The sequence below is a fragment of the Xenopus laevis genome, chromosome 4S, assembly GCF_017654675.1.
Source record: "Xenopus laevis strain J_2021 chromosome 4S, Xenopus_laevis_v10.1, whole genome shotgun sequence".
In the NCBI taxonomy this organism is placed as follows: Eukaryota; Metazoa; Chordata; class Amphibia; order Anura; family Pipidae; genus Xenopus; species Xenopus laevis.
Window position 1 is genome coordinate 73,454,551 of NC_054378.1, and position 23,346 is coordinate 73,477,896.

Genomic DNA, 23,346 nt, shown 5'->3' on the forward strand with positions numbered 1-23,346 from the left:
CCGATAGGATGGTTTCCAATATAGTTAGAATTAAGTATATTGTACTCTTTTATTATTACAGAGAAAAGAAATCATTTTAAAAAAATTATAATTATTTGAGTAAAATGGAGTCTACAGAAGATGGTCTTCTTGTAATTTGGAACTTTCTGGATAATGGTTTTTGAGATAACTGATCCCATACCTGTAGTACAATTGTATATATAAACAAGGATGAAAATATCAATACATGCACAGATGAAATCGCATGAAATTAAGTTTCATACGATAACCTCTAAGGGGGAAATTTACTAAGCGACAAAAATTCGACAGTGATGGCTTTGCAGGCAGTGCAATACTTCGCAAGGCGAGAATTCGCTCAGACAACACTAATTCTCTAACATGCGAAGTTGTGTCCAGGGCACCAAACGCTGGCGAAGTTGCGCTAGCGTTAATTCGGCAAGCAGAGCGAAGTTGCGCTAGCGTTGGCTAATTTGCATATGGCAGGAAGTTAAAGGACGTATATGTTGCATCAAATACATTACACTACACAAGCCCAGGGAACCTTAATAAAATAAAATAAAGTTGTTATATTGCCCTACACATGTGCCCAGTGTATAGTTTATGTGCCATATGTTAGGAAATGTAGGGGGGGAGCCTGGGTAACCAAAAAAATTTTTACAAACTTTTGCAGCCTATCACCCTGAAAAAAGGAAAATACGTCAGCGTTTTTTGGGAATTCAACAAAATTTTGAGGAAGTCCTATCAACTCTATTGCACTTCGCCTGGTCTGAGGTGGTGAAGGCAAGTATGGCGCAAGAGGTAATGTTCAGTAAAATGTGCATCTTAGTGAATTTGCGCAGTTACGTCCATTCGCCAGAGCGAAAATTTGCCTGCCGTTTGAATGCGAAGTAACGCTACAGTCTATCTCCTTCGATGGCGAAGTAACGCTTGCGCCCGTAAATCGGCAAACTCCTGAAATGACGTCACTTTGCCAGCGTTAGTCACTTCGCCCTTTAGTAAATTTGCCCCAAGTGTTTACTGACCTGCAGATCCTGACTGATGTTCATGTAGTACGTGTATGTGAAGAAGCCACAGCTCCTTTTTACCTCCTCCTGTTCCTATCATCTGTGCACTCTGCACAAACATTTTTCATAGATGTATTACTGAATTACTATATAAATACAGCTCGCAGTCCTCTTGTTTTGTAGCCAGTTGTGAACTTGTGATACTTGCTTCAAACCCAACTGAGGTGTGCCATAAGTTTATTCAACAGCATGTATTTTATTTTGCTCAATGGAAAGTTACTGCTATGCTATGATTGCTATGAGGTCTCCTGTGATAAAAAGTCCTATGTGATATTGCCTTTACTAACCCCATTAACAAGGAGTGCAGAAAAGCTCATCCAATCAGCACAGGTTAAAGCCATCATGATATATTATTAATATATGACAATATTAAACTGTCCCTCTTTCTTGCCCCTCATTCCTATTGCCTCATATTTACTGGGGAACTAGAACATTTATTTTAAATAGTTTAATAAATCACAGGTGGCACTAGATGCACAGATGACCTCTACAGGGTCCTCCTCTGTTAATAGAGTTTTGGATAACAGTGTTTAGGAGGACACAACACTGTGTTGAACAATAGTACCAACCCTGAAACATCTAAAGAAGGTAAAGTATTGGATGCCAAGGCACAGACCAGGTACAGAGCCCATGACTAAGTGCCCTTAGGGGTGCGAAACACGTAGGGAAGATGGAGATGCTGATATACTTTTAACTTTCTACAAATAAAATTATTTTTTAACTGAATTCCTTTGGTCCTGTGGATCCGTTTGAGCGCCAGTCAGCTCTGCTTCCATATTCGTTACAGACCAGGTTCAGACCAGGAATGTTGGGGTTGGGTAGATTAAATCCTAAATGGTTATTAAATCCTCCACAGCAAAAAGGCACTCATTTGTGATACAGTGTATCATGAATTGACTAGAGTGTAAAATTAATGTAGTCCATAGGTTTTAAAACTGGGCCATTTCCACCAACAGTGTGTGTGTTTCCTCTACTGTATATTCATGCAGAACTAGAGACGGTTCAGTCAATTTACAATATTTTTAAAAGAATTACTTTTGCTATTGAATGAGCTACCTGTGCTGCTGTTTGTCCAAAAACATGCAATGCTGATTAGAGAAACTTCCTAGGAAGGCAACACAGGGTTCAGATGGCTATGTATTTAGAAAAATAAGCCAAGCTGAAAATTAAAACACAGAGGCAAATTGGTGTTAAAGTTCATCTTGAAACAGCAAAACTCCAAAGCTGATGTCTTAGAAGTAGGAAATCACTGATGAAATCAGTAGTTTCAAGAAAAAAACTTCATAGTAAGATATAGAGGGTAATGCAAATTGTGCTCCTGGTTTTGTGGGTATATAAGCCATTTATGAAATGCATTTGGAGATAAAGTTGCTGATTGCACTTCTACACAATTGTACTACTGATTATATCCCACCTCCTCTTGCCAATCCCATGCAGTAACTATCGAGGAAGCAGAGGAGCCCAGGAGTTATAGGGGCCACCCTAATTCATATACAATTTTAATAAATGTTGGTAAAACAGGTCAACCTGTAAACTTTTTAGGGGCCTGGAAAATAATTTTGCGGGCCCAGTAACATTGAGTTACTCCACTGGTAGCATTTATAGGGAATGTTGAACAGTGTGCTACATGATTGTGTGAGCTTTACAGTTAAACCTTTTCTCTTCACTTTTGGATTATTGTTATACCTTTTGTGCTTTCAGAAACTGGCCTTGGTCCAAGCACAATGTGTATTAGCCAATTAACACTGGAGACGGAAGCTAGAATTAAAGGGTCACTTGTATACGCAAACATGTGCAAATTCCATTCTATCTAGTGTATTGGCCTCATTTGCAGCAGATGCAACAAAGAGTATGCCTGTAGGTACACTGGAAATTTATGGGTAATAAACAGGGCAATTTGCTTCCTAAACTGCACTTTGCACACTGCACTTGAGTTTGTCAATCACCTATTTAATAGCCTGTGAAGCATCAGTCTCATTCTCTAAGTGTGTTTCTAGATATTGAATACGGTATTTGATTTAATAGGGGAGCCACATATGTAAAACAACAACACTTGCTAAATGTTTTTTTCATGGATTTATATTTTGTTTATTTATATATTTAGTTTGAACACATTAAAGACTCATAGAAAAACAGTTTTTTCAAACAATGCAGAAGCCATACAAGCCTTTTTTATTGTTACATGTAAAATCTCAAGATAAATCCATGAACTGCAAAGGCCTTTACATATAATTTATAAATAAACAGCACAAACAATTTTAACGTTACTTGAGCCGCTGCTGTACACAGTATGAAGTCTGCTGCAGTGATTACTATCAATTATACATATGCTGAATTATATTACAAGAGACACCTCTGTTCTCAGGAATAGACGGGTATGCAGTTCCTAATTTGATCCTTTTATGAAGTGCTTGAACAGAAATTTACTTCTGTAGTTGTTCATCGTTGGTAACCATTCCCCCTCTAGTCACTGCCCCAAAGCCATTACTGTGCAATATGTTACAAACAACCTGGCAGCAAAGGGACCAGAGAAGAGACAAAATGATACAATTTCCAGAGCAACACTGACATACACACCTGAAGGACATTCCCCTATATACACACAGAGATTTATGCCTAAGAGAAAATGACAGCTCCTTTACATTTTATACAAAATAACTGTACATGCCATTCGGTCTTTCTGAGAAAAGACATATGCTTTCTGATTTTCCATTTTCAATCCACTTAACAATTGTTCCTTGAGTTCAAGCCTTAATATTAGTAAGCAAAAATGACAGGCAGCTAAATGTGCCCTTTTGGCCATACTGTATCAGCAATAAAAAGTGCAAAATCAAATCCCCATTTTTTTATTGATGCATATACTTCAAATGAACTGATGCCATGTCAATATTTCTCAAATATAGATATGTGTGTGTAAACAGTACAGGATCTATTTAATAAAAATAAAAAAACCTTTCCCTAATATTCTCAAATTGAATTTTGATACTTGTATTTAATGACTTCCCTTGTTTCTATAAACTTAAGGTGGAAATGGAGGAAAACAGATATATTTTTTTCATTTATTCAAGGACTTAAAGGTAAATTTTAGCGTGATATGTAGAATAAGGGTTTCAATAGGCATTTAATTATCACTATAACATGAAGGTGTTTTCTGCTTTAGAGAGTTAATAATTAAAGAGTTGAGGCCTCATTGTTGCAATTTCTGGACATCCTGCAAGTATGAGTTTAAATAATATTTTATTTGTTTCTTTTTAAGTTGTGCATTATCTATTCCCCTAATGTACCTGAGTACACCCACAAATTGTAAATCACAGATATCATGAGAGACATCCTTGAGTATGACAATTGCATGGCCCACCTAATGACCAAAAGGAAAGGCCTATATGGCATTCAGTCAGAGGAAAAGTATGGCATCTAGTCTCTGCGGAACACAGTCCACACCAAAAGTGTTTTCTTCCCTACAGCTAAAGCATTTCCTTTTCGCAAGGAAGACTGAATGCAGCTATAAATGTTAAATTACTTGATATATGCACCTTATAAATTGTAGTGGACCTTCTTTATGCAGGGTTATAGTACTTCTTAAGCCACAATCTTCATAGTGCACATGCCAGTTCATAATGATTTTAGGTGATCTATGTCCAGCTGAATAGAGGTTTTTTTAATGTAATGTTCTTCTTTACTAGGATCTCACCAACAGAAAGAATTGTGCAAGATTCTTGTGTAATTAAGTCACTTGATTTCAGTGCAGAATGTACAGGATGGTCTGTATTAGTCAGCTGATGGGTCCTGTGCGTCATACATTTGAGGAGGGTCTGTATAGAACTGGACATGGGATTTGGCATAGTGGGCCAGAGTTTACAAAGCTTCTGTCTGGTTTTAGCATTCCAAGAAACAATTGGTATCCACACAGTTTTTCTGATCAATGATTTCACATCAGTTAGGTAAGGTATCAAGTCCCAATGATGCAGCATGTTGCTTTGCTCTGAGCCTCAAGTTCTCTATACTTGTAGTTTTACTGTTTAGGCTTGGAAGGCCCCCTGAAGACTGCAGAATGGGAGAGGACCAGACCTGTTGTGCATGGGACAGGGACTGGTAATATGACTGGCAATGCAAAGAGCTCAGGGGTGCCATGCCGACATTCATGCCCAGATAAGGAACTGCTGGTGGACTTGCAACATCAAAAGAAGAGTAATGGACTAAGTTGTTGGTAGCTGCCATGTGCTGACGAAACTGTTCTTGCAGACGGAAGAGGCTCAAGGGGGAAGAGGAGTAGGAATGGGTTGGGGTGAGGCAACTGCTTGAGGAGGGTGTCATTGTGCTGCTGACTGGGGACTCTGCAACATAAAACAATAATATACAGTAGTCAGAAAATAACACTAGAGAGATTTCAGATGGTCCAGTCTATAGTTGAGTATATAAAAAAGTACAGTACAGGTTCCATTCCTGTATAAGAATATTTGTCATATTTGGAACTTAAGATTTCATGAGTTTTTGCCATAATATGTAGGTATTGGTACTTGCTGCTCACCAGCATGTGAATTTCACTAAAGCTATTGCCACTGAGTATATAAACACACAATTTATAGGAACATCATACCTGTTTTTGGACTTGCTCGTTTGCAGTTCAGTGCCTTGGTGTCTGCAATGGCATTCTTCTCCGTTTTGGGTTCCTCTTTGGGGGTTTTTGTCTCTTCTTCTTTGTCAGTCTGTTCTTCAGCAGCAGATTCACTAGCAGACTGCTCTGAGAGGTTGAGGTTCAGCTCCACGCTGGAGTCATTCACTGAGCTATGGGCTTTCTTGGAGTCATAGTTAGAAGTTGCGGAATCTGCAGAGGTGACATCAGTCTTTCCTTCACTGTTGCTCACCTCGGAGTCCTTCTGTTTCTGCAGCTGCTCTTTCTGAAGACTTCTTTGCTTCTTGCGGAACTTGGCTCTTCGGTTCTTAAACCAGACCTAAAATTCATAAAAACAGGATTCAGGCTTTGTACCACAATACAAGGGATAAGTACACTATGACAAAAATAAATCATTTGTCTATGATTATATCAGTAAGAGAAAAATGATAGCTTATTGACCAGTAGTATTAAATATGTTGTTTAAATAAATGCTCAGTGAAATATTTGTCCATAGGATGTGTTCCCCAAGGAGTATTTAGGATTTGGTTGGTGGAAGGAATGTAGAAGGGGAGCTTCAGATATGAAGTATAGCTCTAGAATGAATGCTATGTTAAGTGTTATTGTTAATTAAGTGATAATGGAATGCAATTCATTATCAATAAAATCAATGCTTCATTTTATATTTGGATGTACCAAGTGCTCTGATCACCCCAAGGTACCAAGATACCAAGGTACTGAACTGCAAGGCCAAAAGCAGGCAGTGCAGTTGTTTCCTGTTCAGATGAAGTAGGTCAGTTGAGTTAGTTTTAAGTGAATTATATACAGTAATACTCCTGTCTATTACCTGCACTCTGGCTTCGGGAAGGTTAGTGCACATGGCTAGCCTTTCCCTCATCACCACATCAGGATAGTGAGTTTTCTGGAAGGTCTTCTCCAAAGCTTCTAGTTGCTGTGCAGTGAATGCAGTGCGACTGCGTCTCTGTTTTCGGTGTTGGGATCCATAACGGGCTTCCAAAATGATGTCTTGAAATGTACAGCCGTTGGAAAATAAAAAAGGGCCACTTTAATTATTGGAAATTGTTGGCACGCAATATGTATCAAATACAAATAAAATACAAATATACATATAAATCTTCTTCCATATACAGTAAACCAGTTGATCAGTCACAATAATGCTGTGGTCCATTTTGTATTAGCTGAACAATGACATTTTGGGATCTGTGATTGGCTCCATAAATATGGGTCTGGCTAAAACAATGGATTAGCAAGAAAGTGTATCTAAATATCATTTAAGGTATGATGGAATACTCATTGAGGGAGATTAAATACTAATTTATTTCCATAGTTTCTCAAAAATCTGAAAAACTCAAGCTTAATCCACAGCAAGCAAATCATATTATCACATAGTTGTTCTTACCAGCCAGTCTCTCTGCTAGAGTAAGTGCGTGTACAGAAGGCCTGTAGTCTGGCGCATGCTGTGCCTGCTGTGCCGCCTGTTGATGCAGGTTATACATGGCGCTTAGTGAATTCATTGCATGCAGAGAGTAGCCATTCACTCCATAATGCTGCATGGCTGGAGGTGCCTGAAAAGAAAATGGAAGCATTAAAATAACAGTACTAAATACTGATGTAATATCTCTGTTGGGGTGACCAAATGTATGCACCTGTCTAATTTTGTTATGATGCATATTGCATATTTTCTGTTAATCCAATAAACTTTATGTCACTACTGAAATACTACTGTTTCCATAAGGCATGTTATATATTCAATGGAAGCCAATGATAAACAAAACTCCAAAGAATTTGGAACGTTTTCATATGACTGAATGTGAAAAGGAGCATTTGACTAATGTCAATTTTAATTTTGGCGACACTGGATTGAATTTAAGGATATCCCAGAGACCAGACCAAGTGCACATCAGTTGGATACTTTGCAATTTGGTCATGAACATAGATCAGTCAAATCACTGAAGATGCACCATCCTATTTTGCTCAATTTTGGCCAGTGATTTAATTTATGTTCCAATGTGGATGTCACTTGCCAACCTGATCATCTTCTACTAGAGCTGGATTATCCAAAACACTCTCAACATATTATCTGAAGATTAAAATAGTCAAAAGTGGCTGAATTGTATGAACATCTTGGCTAACAGCCCTTCCCTTGCAAGGAATGCCAACTGCAATTGCTTATTCACTACAACATGTTCAGGTTAAAGGGAATGCCTGGTTTGATCACAGGTGCCTGTGTACTAAAATTGATGCTAAGTGAATTCAGGACTTCTGCTTATCACATCTGAAAATGTTAATCCCTACAGAAGATTATAGGAACACAATTGCTTTAGTCACTTGATTACAAAAAAGGCTTTGATTCTATAAATTCAGATGAATAACTGCAGCAAATAATTTCTCTAAACAGGTTTTGTGAGTCTGGTGTGCAAGTAAGCGCAATTGGTTGGAACTCATCCTTTTCACAATAAGTTCTTTCATTGCTACAGAATGTTTCAGTCTGTGAAGCAAATAGTTAAGACAATGCTGCACTATTTCTTTATAGCAGTGTCATCTTATCATCTATATAAATGAAATACATTTTAAGGAGTATGGCTTTAAACAGTCTGCCATTTAAGTTCCAGTTACGCATATGCCAAGGGAGTGAAATATGTCTTGGCCTGGGACACAAATTTGGCAAACTGCTGAAAGGCATTGTTAAGGGTTCTTGTTAAGTGTACTGTATAGCTGTACTGCAGATCTTACTCCACAAAACCTGTTTCTGCTGGCTACGTCTCTTAAATTTTATACAGAAACTGTACAAAGACTTGATCACAGTGTATGTTTTAATGTAGCGTGTAATGCTTCTAAGGTGTCAGCCATTGCAAATTCTGAAAGTTGCAGTCCCCCTCTATTTTCATGACTTGTTACAGCTTGACCAGGGTCATTGCTAATCTGCCAGTTTGAAGCTATAACAAGGCTCTGCTTATATAAACTGGGAACATGTTGTATTCAAGCCTGCATCTGTTTTTTTTAGTTATTTCTGCTTATAAAAAAGACCTGCAACTTTTTAAAAATACTAACATGATCCATGGTGTTAATACATGCAATGTATATGTAACATCCCTGCAGTAATGTATTAGGTAAGGAATAGCACTTTGATAAAGCCACCAGGGGAATTTTATTTAAAATATGCATGGCACAATTTACCTAGTTGGGGGAATATGGAAGAATATTTGTAAATATGCTTATTATTATTAAAATAATAATAATTTAAAATAATAATAATTGCTTCTGAAAAAATAAATATCTCCAAATTAAATAGCCTGTTGGTCGTATAAATGCAGACATAATTGGATTATTAAATAAAAAGTTGCCATGCTCCAATATTATAAGGATAATAACAGTGGAAAGCAAACCTGATGTGCATGTCATATCTGTTGATGTTCTGTTGAATCAGGTAGTAAAACACTGGCACACAAGGAACTTCATGCAGGGTTACCCCTTGCTAGTTTATTAGGTGCGGACGTGCAACGTTTCGGGGCGAACCCCTTTATCAAGCATGCTTGATAAAGGGGTTCGCCCCGAAACGTTGCACGTCCGCACCTAATAAACTAGCAAGGGGTAACCCTGCATGAAGTTCCTTGTGTGCCAGTGTTTTACTACCTGATTGTCCATTGGAAGTTGCCGGACTCCTAACACTGTGCACCAGGTATTCTCGCTACATAACCTTTAGGAGTGTGCTCTGCCTCATCTTCCTTCACTTGATGTTCTGTTGAAAGCATCTTGTTTTTGCACCTAGTTTCTAGCTGAGCTAAAGGTTGAATTTGATGGAAGTCTTTGCCATCCTTGGATACTATGCATCTGTCTTTAAATTAAAGATTCATCTCTATTGAACTATTTAAACAACAAAAGAATTCTGAACTTAAGCTACCTACTGTACCTATACTGCATTAGAGAAGCTGAAAGGTTTAGAACCACTGAATGCAGAATTACTCCTTTATGTCCCTTGTCCTGTCGTGTAAATGAAATTAATTCAAGGTAACCCAAATCTCTTCTGTATTATTGTAAGAGCTATATAAATGCACTCGCCATTTCAAACTTGCATTCTCCTCTACCATCGGTTTGCACAGCACTCCCTTTCAGACCACCCACTAAAAAACCTTAACAATAAAACTAGTTTGTTAATACAGGCAAGAAGACTTGCTAGTATTTGGCTAACCCCTCCTTTGAAACCTTAGAGGGATTATCATTTTAATAGTATTAAATCTCAAGGAGGACAGAGACACAAAAGCCTATAGTTATGAAACAGCCTAAGATTTAGCACTTCTTCTATATGTGTTTTTAGGTGTATAGGAATATATGTTTGAGTGTGTGCTTCTTCCTCTTGCTTTTTTGCAGTAAAAATAATCACCATTTAAACATTAGCCTAGAAATTGTGCACTTTTTTGTTTGTTCTTTTAACATGATCACTTTTGGTTATACTGCAGGATGTTTTCATGTCCAGAGCTGGAGGCATTCTTTAGTGTGAATCAAATTCACCCTGTTGGGAAGTGGTTCCATTCACTTGCCTTTGAAAACTGTGTTAACAAAAACACCCAAGATGGCATTATTCTTAATATGCCACTGAACATGTTTGATATAGAAAATATTCAATCTATTATTATTATTGTTATTATTAACATGCCAACATATTCCACAGTGTTGTACAATAAATGGGTGTATGCTTTAAACATACAGAAAAACATACAAAAAACAGCAATATCCAAAGCAAGTGGTAAAGATGTCCCTACACAAAAAAGCTTACAATCTAAAAGGTGGATGAGTTGAGACACAAGGTGTGGGAATGGTGTACTGTCTTTGACTCTAGAATGATTATTTATCAAAATATGAACATTTCTCATAATTTTCTGAAAAATAGTCCGATCAAATCCGCACTGTTTTTTTCCCGAACATTTCCTGTGCGGGAAAAAACTTGATAAGATTGTGAAAAAAAATTCTAATTTTTCATATTTGACCCCTGAAAATTCAGATTTTTTCGGATTATTGCCCGAAAACCAAGAAATTTTTGGATTATTGCATGAAACCCAGAGCAGATCAGGATATCTTCGGGACTTCTACCATTGACTTCTACATGAACTCGGTAGGTTTGCGTTGGAGTACTTTTTTATTCAGACTTTTAACACCCTTGGGGTTTAAAAATTTGAGGTTTTTTTCCACTCAAAATCAACGAATTTTTTCAATTTTTTAGCATTCGGACTTTAATAAATAACCCCCTAAAAGTCCTAAAATAGACTTTATAGTTCCATCTCAAAAGTTATGGAAGGTGGCACCTATATTCTGTATCTATATTCTGAAAATTGCAGGAAAAAAAGTTTTTAGAAGAAAATGTGCATTATGTTCCAACTATTCTTGTTCAGTTACAGAAAAAAAAAAAAAAAGTCTTTGCTATCCCACTGGGGTTATTTGTGCCCCAGTTGTGAAAACCTAGTAAAATTTCCTTTATAAATTTCAGAAGGAAGTTGTGAAAACACTTAGGTGATTGATTAAAAACATGCAATTAATATGAAATGGTTTAGCAAAATGTGGCAAATTTGATTTTTTTTTAAGGAAATGTGCAATTTCTCCAAATTTTTCATTGTCAGACAAATAAAGCTCTCTGTGTTGCTTTGAATAAAATCCACACCAGCCAGATCATCAAGAGCCTGAGGATTGTGTGGTCTCAGCAGCTGTTTCCCCGGTTTTTCTTCCAAACTACATTAAAATCCCCAGGGCTCCAATTCAAATGATTCCTATTGAATACGCTAATAACAGATTTATTTTCTCATTTACTCGATGCTCAGAGCACAGGGGCAAAACAGCCTTTGGGAAAGTGAGAGATGGTTTCTAGACAAAAAAAAACTGTTATCCATTAACATCCAATTATCACTTGGTCCATGCCATTAATTATAAATCAGTCTTCTAATTGGGATAATTAGCTCTCTCTCGGCTAATGCAGCGTGACTGATGCGTTTTGAGAGGGTTTAATCACTTCATTTGTTTAGTGGCAGGGGAACAAATGCAATACTCAGTGTAATTTCATCATCATCCTCACCAGAATTAAAAGCTCTTTAAGCGGCTAATAAATGTTTGCAAATACCTCTTCTGGAGGATTTGACACATCAGAATGGTAAATCAATTAATACTGTAATATCATTATTACTTGAATCACTCATGCAGGCCACTTGTGTTAGAAAATATAAGAGAAACTGCAAAAAATTACAGGTGAACAAAAGCATCCTGATTCCTATATTATGCTAAGGAGCTTTCTCAAGGGGAGTTCCTAACTGTAACTGAAAGGTATTTTTTTCTACTAGCAGTGGTGTAAAAAATCACCCTTCATTCGCAAATCCACCTTGTACATGTATATTAAAAATTGCCCATTTATTTGGGCCACCCCAGAGCCCTATACATATAGCACCCATCAGTTGCTGTTTTTTTCTGCTACATTCATGTTTCCTAAAGTCCCAGGTACCAAAGCACTTTCACTTGTTATAATTTGCTTTCTCCCTCAGTTTGGTTGCAATATGTTCAAATTATCAGTGAACTGAATATGGAAACAGGTGCTTTGTGCATTTTTAGATGAGCGCAGGCTCTAAAACAAAATTTCAGTTCATGTAACCCTACTATTGTGTTTGTATATATGTCATGTGAAAATATCTGTGAAGTGATACCAAACCAATTTATTTTTTAACTACGGTGTTAGCAACATAATGGTTTTAAATAATAATTTGCAGATTTAGGTATTCTGACCTTATCTGCTAAAAATGGTTTTAGCATTTGCCTGTATGCAACCATATTTATAAGAGCCCTATCTGTCTTAAGAAGAGAGAACTGTAAAGTATAGGGACTGCCTCACTCAGTAATTGATAGATAGATTGAGAATACAAGTCATTCAGAAGCTACAAGGCAGGAATAGGCACAGACATTGGTTTTAGAGGGTCTTTGCTCAGTAGCAGTGCAACCACAAACCATGAGGTGCTACCTAGAAGTATGGCAGGCATAGCTTATTTTATGCCTCCCTGAACTGATTTTTCTCAGAAAACCTCCCTGCTTGTCTATATAAAATGAATTAACATAAATAATTATAACCTTCCCCAACACATACTCATAATCTGCAAATATGAAAAGTAGGGATGTAGCGAACTGCCGATTTGGTGTTCGCGAACACCGGCAAAAAATGCGAACGTTCGCGAACAGTTCGCGAACTTCGAACACCGCTAAAATAGTTCGATTCGAACGATCGAAGGATTTTAATCGTTCGATCGAAGGATTTTCATTCGAATCGAACGATCGAAGCCATTCGATCGAATGCTTTTCATTGAATCGAATGCTTACAATCGTTCGAACGAATGGAAATCGTTCGATTTTTAGCGGTCGAAGGAATTCGAATGGTCGAAAGATCGAACCCGAACTCAAAATGCGAACGTTCCCAAACGTTCGCGAACATTCGGCGGACGCGAACGGTCGAAGTTCGCGGGAACTAGTTCGCGGGCGAACAGTTCGCTACATCCCTAATGAAAAGTACAAAAGCAGAGTTTAGAACAGAAAAAATGAAGACAATGCCCCAAAAGATCTTCCAAAGGCTAAGGCCGATGCGACTTTCTGCCAGATTTTGCATTGATTATGTACAAAGCAAAAGAAGAATGTTCTTACTGCATCTAGCACCTTGCATGCTTGGAAAAAATGTTGCAGAGCAAAGCTATCCATCCATAAAGAACAATGCAGCATGATTGGTTCCGCATTTGTGTCCTTGTGAATTGGATCCAACACTAAGAAAGGAATTGTGCCACCAATGCTATTATTGGTTAAATACTATCTATAAACATTTAATTCAAAAACCTGCATCAGCAACCCCAAATGTGGGATGCAGTAAATAGATTAAACTTTGCATTGCCAGCAATCATTTTGTATTATAAAAATAGAAAGGAACCAAAGAGAGATATCGATATTAGTATTCTAATTCTGTGGGAATATCAATTGTGCCAGAAAGAAAAGAAAAAAGTGTGTGGGTAGAAAATATGTATAAAAAATATTCGGTATTCCACTGAATTCTTGCTGGATTGAATCATTTGTGATAAAACACAGAGGGGCCACGAGGTGTAAAGTAGGACAACTTCTGATGAGTAAACAATATTTGCACTCAGCATGGCAGTAAATAATCTTCTTAGGGAAGCAGCGCACTCAAACTATCCCTTTTATTGTCTAATAATCCATTAATGAGGTTTGCTCAGGGGGTGGTATGGCTTCGGGACATGATTAAATATGTATTACTGTCATTTACATGGAAAACTTGGCAGGCCAACCAACTGGAAACCAAAGCCAATTTACACTGAGACACAGCCCAGAACAAACTCGGCTCTCAGAAACCTGAATTTGTAGACAGAACTTAACCACTTCTTTGTCACTTGCAGTCTTACAGGGTACCAGAGAATATATTCATGTATACGGCAGGATACCCAGCCCGTGGTCTGTAAGAACAGAAACTGCCTCATGAGAAAATGACGCATTGCAAATAAAAATGATTCCAAATCATTTGGATCGTAATGTATTTTCAGGCCTGCTTATAGATATTAATGCTGCCACTTCAGTTTGATCCATGGAACCCTAACTTACTGATTACCTGTATAGCAGGGATTCAATCTGCTTTTGAACTTGATATATAAAATCATCTTTTTTAATGTAATCCAACCTGCAAAAATTTCACTTTTCAAAAAATCATCATGGATAAGTTGGGCACTGCTACTCTGTAGGATCTGCAGTACCTTTTCTTGCACTCCAATTAGAATGAAAACTCTATTATGATGCCTACCGTTATAAAAACCTTAAAATCCCTGTTGTTCATTTCCGACTCCTTGAACTAATATTTTTGTTTCTAAATGATGCCAAACCCCCTCCTTTTGCTTGTGGGGTCACCAGAAGAGGATATAGGGAGATGTGGGCTATAGGTTTAGTATATCATTACTGCAGGAACCAATGATAACCACTAGTCTTTAAAGCAGAGATTTAATTGTGGCACAAAAACAGATCACATTAAAACAAAACTCACTTCACTTCTTAACATGCTATTTAGTTTTACTCATTTACATGCAGCTAGGAATAGGCACTGTGTATTTCTGCCAATCGATTATTAATAGTATCATTCTAAGCACTGTAACAGGCATCCAAGTTAAAGTGGTGCTCTCTGGGGTACCCTGATATAGAAAGAGGTCTCTCACCCATCTGGGTAATAGACTTACAACAAATGTTCTCAGTCTATGTATTATTCCATACATCTATATGGCAGAGGCTACCAGCAGAAGAGCTGCCCCAACAAGGGGCTTTAAACAGCAAATAGAACAATACCAATATTGAGTCTGAGATTTAGGGTTGATGCTGTTTACTGTCCAAATACTCCCAGAACTACAGAGGGTGACAATGTTTTAATAGCTGTAACTTTGGTTTGAGTTATTGGGGGAGCTCAATTTCAGTTCCCTGCATCCTTCGTCAGGCATCTGCTGAGCATATCTCTTTCCTGCACAGAATGCTTTGTAACTTAAGGTGGCCATAGACGCAAATATCCTATCGTACCAATCGAGGATTCGTACGATTTTTGGCCCGTGTGTGGAGAGTGCCAACATTTTTCGTCCTGTGGAGATCGGTCGTTTGGTCGATCGGACAGGTTTGATTTTGTCCCGACCGATCCCGCCGGAGCACATTGCGCATCGTAATCGGATCGTTTGGCCATAGGGCAGAACGTTCAGATTACCCCCCATATAGCCATGCCTGTTAGTGGCATATTGGGGAAAGATCCGCTCGTTTGGTGACATCTTTGCGTCTATGGCCACCTTTACCATGGTGTACTACTGATCCCTGTGATTTGTAGACAGGTGTATTAATATGTTTAAATATATTTTATTTTGGTAAGTAAAAGAGAGCAAATCAAGGTGGTGTTGTTACTAGTTTCATTTAAATACCAGCCATGACACTGCAATCCTAGAAGTGAGACTTTGTGTGATGGCTATAAGAATAAACTACTTACCTATTTGCTGAAAAGGAAACAAAAATAGAAGTAACAGGTTGCCTCTTTTTAGTTCTTTCGTAGATGTGTATACCTCTCTCACTGTTGTGTCAGTAACACAGTGTCATGATATACACAAGTGCAATACAGAAGTGCTGGCAATGTGGAATGTTAAATGGCAGATAATGCTGGGAATATGAAGACACGTCAGGCCTAGTGCATTGGGATGATTTATATTCTTTCTGCAAAGCAGCAGGCAGTGATGAGTGAAATCAAGTGATCACATTTTCACATAATGTCTGACAACTTCCCTTGTAAACCAGGTCCTAAGTTTAACATAGAAACATCATTTATAGCTCAAAAGAACCATATAATTTATCCACTGAAATGTATATTTGACTATAAAAGTGTCTTATACTTCCTTCTGCCTATTCAATGTAATGGCCAGTTACTCCCCGTCATGCCAGGACTGGAGGACAATTAAATAATAACATTCAAGTACAGTTACTAATTGTGTCACTTATGAAAATAGAATTTTCTAAAGTGCTAATTCAGAGAGCAAGCCTTTGATGTATATCAACCCTATCTCATATAGCACCTTTTCAGTCCCTGATGTATATGTATATTTATATTTTATTCAATGAGCGGTACTGGACATATTTTGCATATTAATATCCTATTAGATGTATAGCTTGCTTACAGTAATATATCTGTAGCCACAACACTTTCCGGTATTGCCTATTTACTAAAATGCCTGTACAAACAGAATTATCCCACTGGAAGACACCATGAATGGCCTAAAGATACATAAACAAATTATGTAAGCAAAACGCATAATGTAACAATAGTGCTTAAAGGGAAACTATTGCGAAAATCAAAATTTAATATAAGCCTCAGCATACTGAAATAAGAAATTTTCTAAATACAATCAATTACATATTCTGCATTGTTTCTGAAATAATCAAGTTCATCTTCCCTATCCCTCTCTCAGCATCTGTTTCTCTTCATTCTGTTTTAATGCAGCAGTTGGGTGTCAGATATTCCTTGACAGTTAGATACAATGTATCTTATAGGGGGGAGCTCATTTTCCTAGAAGATGTATCAGCGCTCATTCTATTAAAATCACCAGAAATCCTGTCTCTCTACGTGCAGGATTTGTGCAAAAAGCAGTTGTTTGTTAGATTTTTTTTGTTAGATTTTTTTTGTACTGGAATAAGTTATTTGAGTGAGCTCTAATACATCTGATAGGAAAACAAGCCCCCCTCCTTTAAGATGTATTGGATCTAACTGTCAATAAATATCCGACAGCCAACTGCTGCATGAAGAGAGAATAAAGAGAAACAGATGCTGAGAGAGGAATAGTGAAGATAAACTTGATTATTTCAGAAACTATGCAGAATATTTAATTGATCGAATTTACAAAGTTTCTTATTTCAGTATGCTGCAGTTTATATTAAATTAATTTTCATTTTCACAATGTTACATTTTTAGGTCCACTTTAAAAATGAAATGAGTACTCACAAGTCACCATCAAACTGTGACAGTAAATAACACTAGTATATACAGTATTTCTATAATAGAATAGGTCTATGTGCACAAATGATTTGTTGGTCTCAGCAGTTTGATCTGATAACCCAGGCTAATAAAACAAGCACCATAAGAAGAGCTGTCACACAGGCATACCAAAGCAGGCTTTTCTAAATAGGGCAACTGATGTTTAGATTTGACTATGCCTTTTTTGCTGCAAGTGCATCGCCTGGCTTCTATCAATTTGAGATGGATGAATAGCAATCTATTTTTTGAAAGAGAGGGTTAATCATATTCAAAAACCATTATGCAGCTAAGCATGTAAGATATTGTATTAAAAGCCCAAATTGGTATAATTTACCCAGTGTTCTCTCTTCTGAACATTTACTCAATCCTTTGCCCCATTTTTATATGCAGCCCCTCTGCAGCTAATATGGCATAACCTGGGGCACTCTGACTGTGATGTATGGGATGCTTTGCTAAAATATGCGTACTCTTCCCTATTCTGCCCAGCATTTAATAGAGGTTACATTGGGTTTAAAAACAGACAGGGATATTAATTTATCATTAGCTATGATGACACCAGTACAAAGTCATTTTAAGCACAGAAAGGCATTGTATGATTGTTCCTGTTGCACATATGCTGCACTCACAATAAGCTTATAAGTTAAATTCTATTCTTTTAACATAGAGAGAGAGCCGGACCCACTGCTCAGAGCAACAGAGAGTTGCACTATAACTCCATGACTTGCTTGGGACATCCTGCTCAGCTAACAGCCGTAACCCTTCCTTTTGCCCCCAGATATATTTCACAGTGTCTTATTAAAACACCATTATGGAAATTAAATGGGATTTACAATCTGAGGCTTTGTTTGCCATAAATGAAGAGACAGTTGTTGGAATATTTGCCCTGAGGGTAGGAATAGATTTAATGGTGACAAAGGAATATTAAGCAGGATACTCAGGGGCTGTGACACAGCAAGTCTACTGACATAACCCTTTTAGGGAGATCCTGTCAATATCCATCGGGGAGAGGCGGAAAGAACCTATTTTCGATTATTCCTATGTTCAGCTGTTCAGATAACACTGAAGTCCCAGAGGGAAGAACTAGTTGAGTTTATTAAAGAATCAGAAAAGTGTAAGCACAGCCTTCTTTAAAAATAAAAACAAAACTGAAACATATCTGAGGCTCACAGCTCACAACTTCAAAACAACCCTTTAAAGAGGATCTTTGCCCCCCTCCCAAATAAAACAATGTTTTTGTAAATTGAAACAAATAATAATTACTAAAATATAATCAATGGTGTAACGAGATGTTACTGGGCCCCACAGCAAAATAATTTTAGGGCTCACAAAATATCCAGTGGTTGCTCTGTATTAACAATATATATTAAAATTCCTAATTAATTAGAGCCTTATGGGGTCCCCTATGCCTCTTGGGCCCCCCTGCAGCCGCAGGGTCTGCTTCCTCTGTTGTTACGCCCCATGTTCAGTCATTTTAAACGTAATTACTATAGAGGCAGTATTAGTCTTATCAATTTCTGTTCTGACTCTGGAAACAAAATAGCAGAGTTCAGTTCTCCTCCAGGTCTGTAAATCAGAGCATTTTCTGGAATCAGAGGCACAAGGGCAAAGGACACAGTCAAACAGTGGATTTAATAGCAATTACAGAATTAAAAACAAGTTATATTTTTTTTTGACGAATGTTTATTGGAAAGTAAGTTCCTTGGAGTGATCAATAGATCATCCCCTTTCTGTAGCTTGAATAACCCACTGATTGACTGACATATTGTATATCACTCTTCAATGTAATAGAACTTTGAGAGACATATATAGAAAGCAAAATCACGGCCCGGTCCCTCCATATAAAGGATCAGAAGAATCAGAAATCTAAACAAGTAAGTCGCGGATAGATCCAGTGCCGAGCGCAATATTTAAAGGACAATTTTAACACATGTATAAAATGTAACAATACTGAATAACTGTGGGTAGAAGAGCGTATTCATTCCGTTTCTAAAAAGTTGCCATTATGTGTATATAGAATACACAGAAGAGGAGAGAATGAAGCAGCGGGAGCGGGGAATGCATTTAGGAGATACAGACCTTCCCAGTGCTGATGGCAGGGCACACACTGAAGCTTTAGGAAGTATCTGTTCCTCCGAAGGCGACAGAAGTGCAGACTGTAGGTCAGACTGTTGCTCAGTTCTAGCGCTGTGTCTGTCTCCACTCGCTTCCCCCTTTCTGCGCCTTTACTCCGTCCCCTTCTCTTAAACTCCCCACGACTTGTCCCTGGTCCAGTCGTCCATTCACTGGGGGCAGGACTGAGCAAGGACTTTTAACAGAGCCTGGCACCATCCCGCAGCTGCCCTGCGCTCTTCTCACTGGTCCTCCCACCTGTCAATCATCGCTACCTATTTTTTTTTATTTTAGAACTTCTTACCACTCATTTACTCAAAGGCAGTCAGGTGTGAAACTCTAATTAAATCATTGAGAGATAATGGGAAGCTACAAGCTTTTGGCTGCTGGTTTTGTGACTGATGATAGATAGGATGCTTAATGCTGTTTGCGCCTCATCATACAATATCTTGTGCAGCTATTTAACCCTTTCTCTTTCCTTTAGGCTACACACTGCATCGTGTACCCAGCAGCAACACGTCCTCCTCTGCTAGAATACCAGCTAGAACATCCTCTAAAATTCCTGCAGAGAGAAAGTAAAGATTCTCTTATTAGTTTGAAACAGAGAGTTGTTAGCAGCACTGCAGTTTCAGGTTTTGATAATTAAATGGTTATAAATGTGATCAACTGCTACTGCAACTGAAAACAAGTTTTTTTAGAAAGAATACAGGGGTTGCCTGTGTGTGTGCTTTTGTGGACTATGTGTATGGATATATATATATATATATATATATATATATATATATATATATATATATATATATATATATATATATATATATATATAAAGATATATAGATGATAAATAAGCAGATGTATGACTTTGAAAGAGGCTGAAACGTTAGTCGTTTTAATACATTTTCTCTACATTTTTAAGACCTGTGAGTGCTGATCTTATTTGAAATATATATATATATATATTTATATATATATATATATATATATATATATATATATATATATATATATATATATATATATATATATATATATATATGAAGATATATTGATGATAAATAGTCAGATATATAGATGATAGGACGGAAAAGTTTATATATATATATCATATCATCGTCATATATATATTTAATACATAGATGATCGATAGACAGCCAGTTAAGAAGACAATAAAGTGATATTGTATATTAGATTTTGCTCTATTATTTACATTTTAATACCTGAAGGGTAAAATACTTGTATGGCATGCTTCTGTGAAACGTCTGTAGCAGAGTTATTAGTATGTATGGTTTTGCATTATAGATGGGATAAAGATTTTTGATCTTGTCGTTGTTTGGTTAAATTAGAAGTTTTTTTGGTTTTATTACAGTATTTAATATAACAAATAAAGACTGTTTCGGTAGAGGTTATTATTGGCAGGCAGTAAGGGGATAAGGATAGTAATACAGAGGTAGAAGCTAGGAACAAGCTCGCAATGAGTGCAGGGATGTACAGTGTGTAGAATTGACCCCAACGAATGGAAGGAGCAGCATCAGCCTCTCCCAGGGAGCAGCTCCAGCCTTATGGAGGTCAGTGCAGCCTGAGAGTGTGATGTGCAAGAAATAACCAAGTGGAGTGTTGGTTTTATTTGCTTTTCAGCTTTGTGCTGCAGAAAGAGCAGCTAAATAGACGTCAGGGCTCTGCTTGCAGATCTATCCCAGGCCAGGAGGATTTATGCTGAGGCTGGGGAGACAGGACGCCAGTTGAGGCTCAACCTCCCCGTCTTAAAAAATGACTGTCGGTAAGAGGATTAAAACAATAATGCCCTTCTCTTCTTTAAGGATTTTTTTTTTTCTTTTAAAGAAAAGATTTCTTCTCCTGGAGCAAAACCGTTTAGGCAGGAATTAAGGACATGAAAAAAGTACTTTTTTTATAATTCAATCCTGAATATCTGGGTATGAATTCTGACAATGAAAAGTTGAAGAAATCCCAAACGGGTTTATTTCAGGGTAGTTTGATTTAAAAAGGCGCATCCCAGGAAGAACAAATCGCTTTAAATATATTGCGGGGAACTGGCTGTGGGAATGTCTCAGTGAGAGGTTAATAGTTAATAGTTAATAGTGCCAATATACAGGAGCACAAGATCTTCCCCGTTGTGTGGACCCTTTCTTTATTTCTCATGGGTGATATTTATATCTTTCAATTACTGCGTTTAGGGGAAAAAAAAGTTTGAGGAACTGTAAAAAAAAATACATTTCATTTCGCCACTGGAAACAACTTGTTCATTGCTGGGTTTATTATAGAATCTTCAGGGAATGAAGTTAAAAAGAGCACCTGCCAATTTTAGATCTTACTCCTTAGAGAAGTACATGAAGATACAATGTTTGTATTTGTTGGAAAAACACAATAAATAATGAGGAAAAAAAGAGCACCTGCCCGAAACGATTGTATGAAAACGTATATGTACTATCACCGTGTTCCTTATTTATTTTATTCATCAATCCTGAATATAAAATTCGCATGAAAAACTAAATGCTGGATTAAATCGAATGTTACGTTTTCAGTCTATTCGTGGTTTTTCGCACGCTGAGAAAATAAAAAAGAGAGAATGAAAAAAAACTTTTTTCGTTTCCCTATCACCTATTCTTTTATTCTATTACTTATACAGGTATAGAAAATATACCGACCTGATGCATTATAACATTTTTAGAATCAACGCAAATCCCCCCAACCGTAACCGAATCCAATTGTCACATACCTGCAATTTAGCGCTCTCTCTCTGTGTCTGTTCAGCTGGAACTGGAATCTCGGGGGGCAGATTTTGTTAATTTTCGGTTATTCATTGTACGTTCTGTGACCACAATTATTCCCAGTTGCTGAGATGATCTAGGTGCAAGATGCACACAGTGTAACAATCACACACAAAACCTTAAAAAGGTCACAACTACACAACTCTCCCAGACTTGTCCAGCTACAAAAAAGGTAAAAACAGAAAAATATCTATTTTCCATAAAAACAGCGATGCCCGTTCTCTATAGACGGAAGAAATAGATGAATGATGTCTAGTTACAGCTGTACAACTCGAGATATTTGTTGTAGGCTTTTATAGGATACAGTTATTTTCTGTTTAAACATAAATAAAAAATAAAGGAAACATTAGTATCTTGTTGGCATTATTTGTAGCTCAGAAAACGTTTTGGGTTAATCCAGTTAAATGTGCCCAAACATAACTGAACTAATTACTACAATCTAATGCCGAACTTCTCCATTATATGGGATACAAATTAAAACCCCTGTTTTACATTCACATATCTAGTTTCCAAGTAATGATTTTGGAACATTGTGATACTACTTAATTGAAGGTTGAACTATATACATATTATCTATAATAGATCTATCTATCTAATTATCTATCTATCTATCTATCTATCTATCTATCTATCTATCTATCTATCTATCTATCTATCTATCATCTATCTATCTATCTATCTATCTATCTATCTATCTATCTATCTATCTATCTATCTATCTATCATCTATCTCTTATCTATCTATCTATCTATCTATCTATCTATCTATCTATCTATCTATCTATCTATCTATCTATCTATCTATCTATCTATCTATCCCTCTATCTTTCTTTCTATCAATTATCTATCATCTATCTATCTAATTATCTATCTATCTATCTATCTATCTATCTATCTATCTATCTATCTATCTATCTATCTATCTATCTATCAAAATATTCTATACATCTACATCTATACATTTCTGTAAGCACATCTACTATTTACTAGACATTCACATAGAAACCATTTATTTTCAGCTATTCATAGCTATGAGGTGTGTGTATTATTTATATATAATTTATGTCTGAGGCTAGGTAACTGGATATTCAGAAGACCATGAAGAAGAAAATTAAAGAAAGAATATAAGACAGAAGGAATTAAGGAAAAAATAGCACGAAGACAAAAAAACACACACAATTTCCATCTATTGTT

General features: G+C 37.0%; 1 protein-coding gene across 2 annotated transcripts; it reads right to left on the bottom strand.

Moving 5' to 3' along the window:
* Positions 1 to 3,138: 3,138 nt before the first annotated feature.
* On the bottom strand, positions 3,139 to 19,872 carry dmbx1.S (diencephalon/mesencephalon homeobox 1 S homeolog). 2 transcript variants are annotated; one of them, XM_041561456.1, is made up of 5 exons: positions 19,334 to 19,872; positions 7,098 to 7,262; positions 6,524 to 6,718; positions 5,662 to 6,016; positions 3,139 to 5,398 (listed from the first exon to the last, which is right to left on the bottom strand). In XM_041561456.1, the coding sequence occupies exons 2-5, from the start codon at positions 7,248 to 7,250 to the stop codon at positions 4,998 to 5,000; spliced, it is 1,104 nt and encodes a 367-aa protein (XP_041417390.1). In that variant the 5' UTR covers positions 7,251 to 7,262; positions 19,334 to 19,872; the 3' UTR covers positions 3,139 to 4,997. The 2 variants fall into 2 exon arrangements, with proteins under 2 accessions (XP_041417390.1, XP_018116359.1); XM_018260870.2 differs by having other exon boundaries at positions 6,524 to 6,702; positions 7,097 to 7,262; positions 19,334 to 19,866.
* Positions 19,873 to 23,346: the final 3,474 nt, after the last annotated feature.

Excerpts from the sequence above, each read along its gene's own strand:
- dmbx1.S (XM_041561456.1), bottom strand. The coding sequence starts at position 7,250 with ATGCAGCATTATGGAGTGAATGGCTACTCTCTGCATGCAATGAATTCA. Across the intron at positions 6,719-7,097 it reads CTCTAGCAGAGAGACTGGCT|GGCTGTACATTTCAAGACAT; the intron begins GGTAAGAACAAC and ends TTATTTTCCAAC. Across the intron at positions 5,399-5,661 it reads ACGAGCAAGTCCAAAAACAG|AGTCCCCAGTCAGCAGCACA; the intron begins GTATGATGTTCC and ends TTTATGTTGCAG.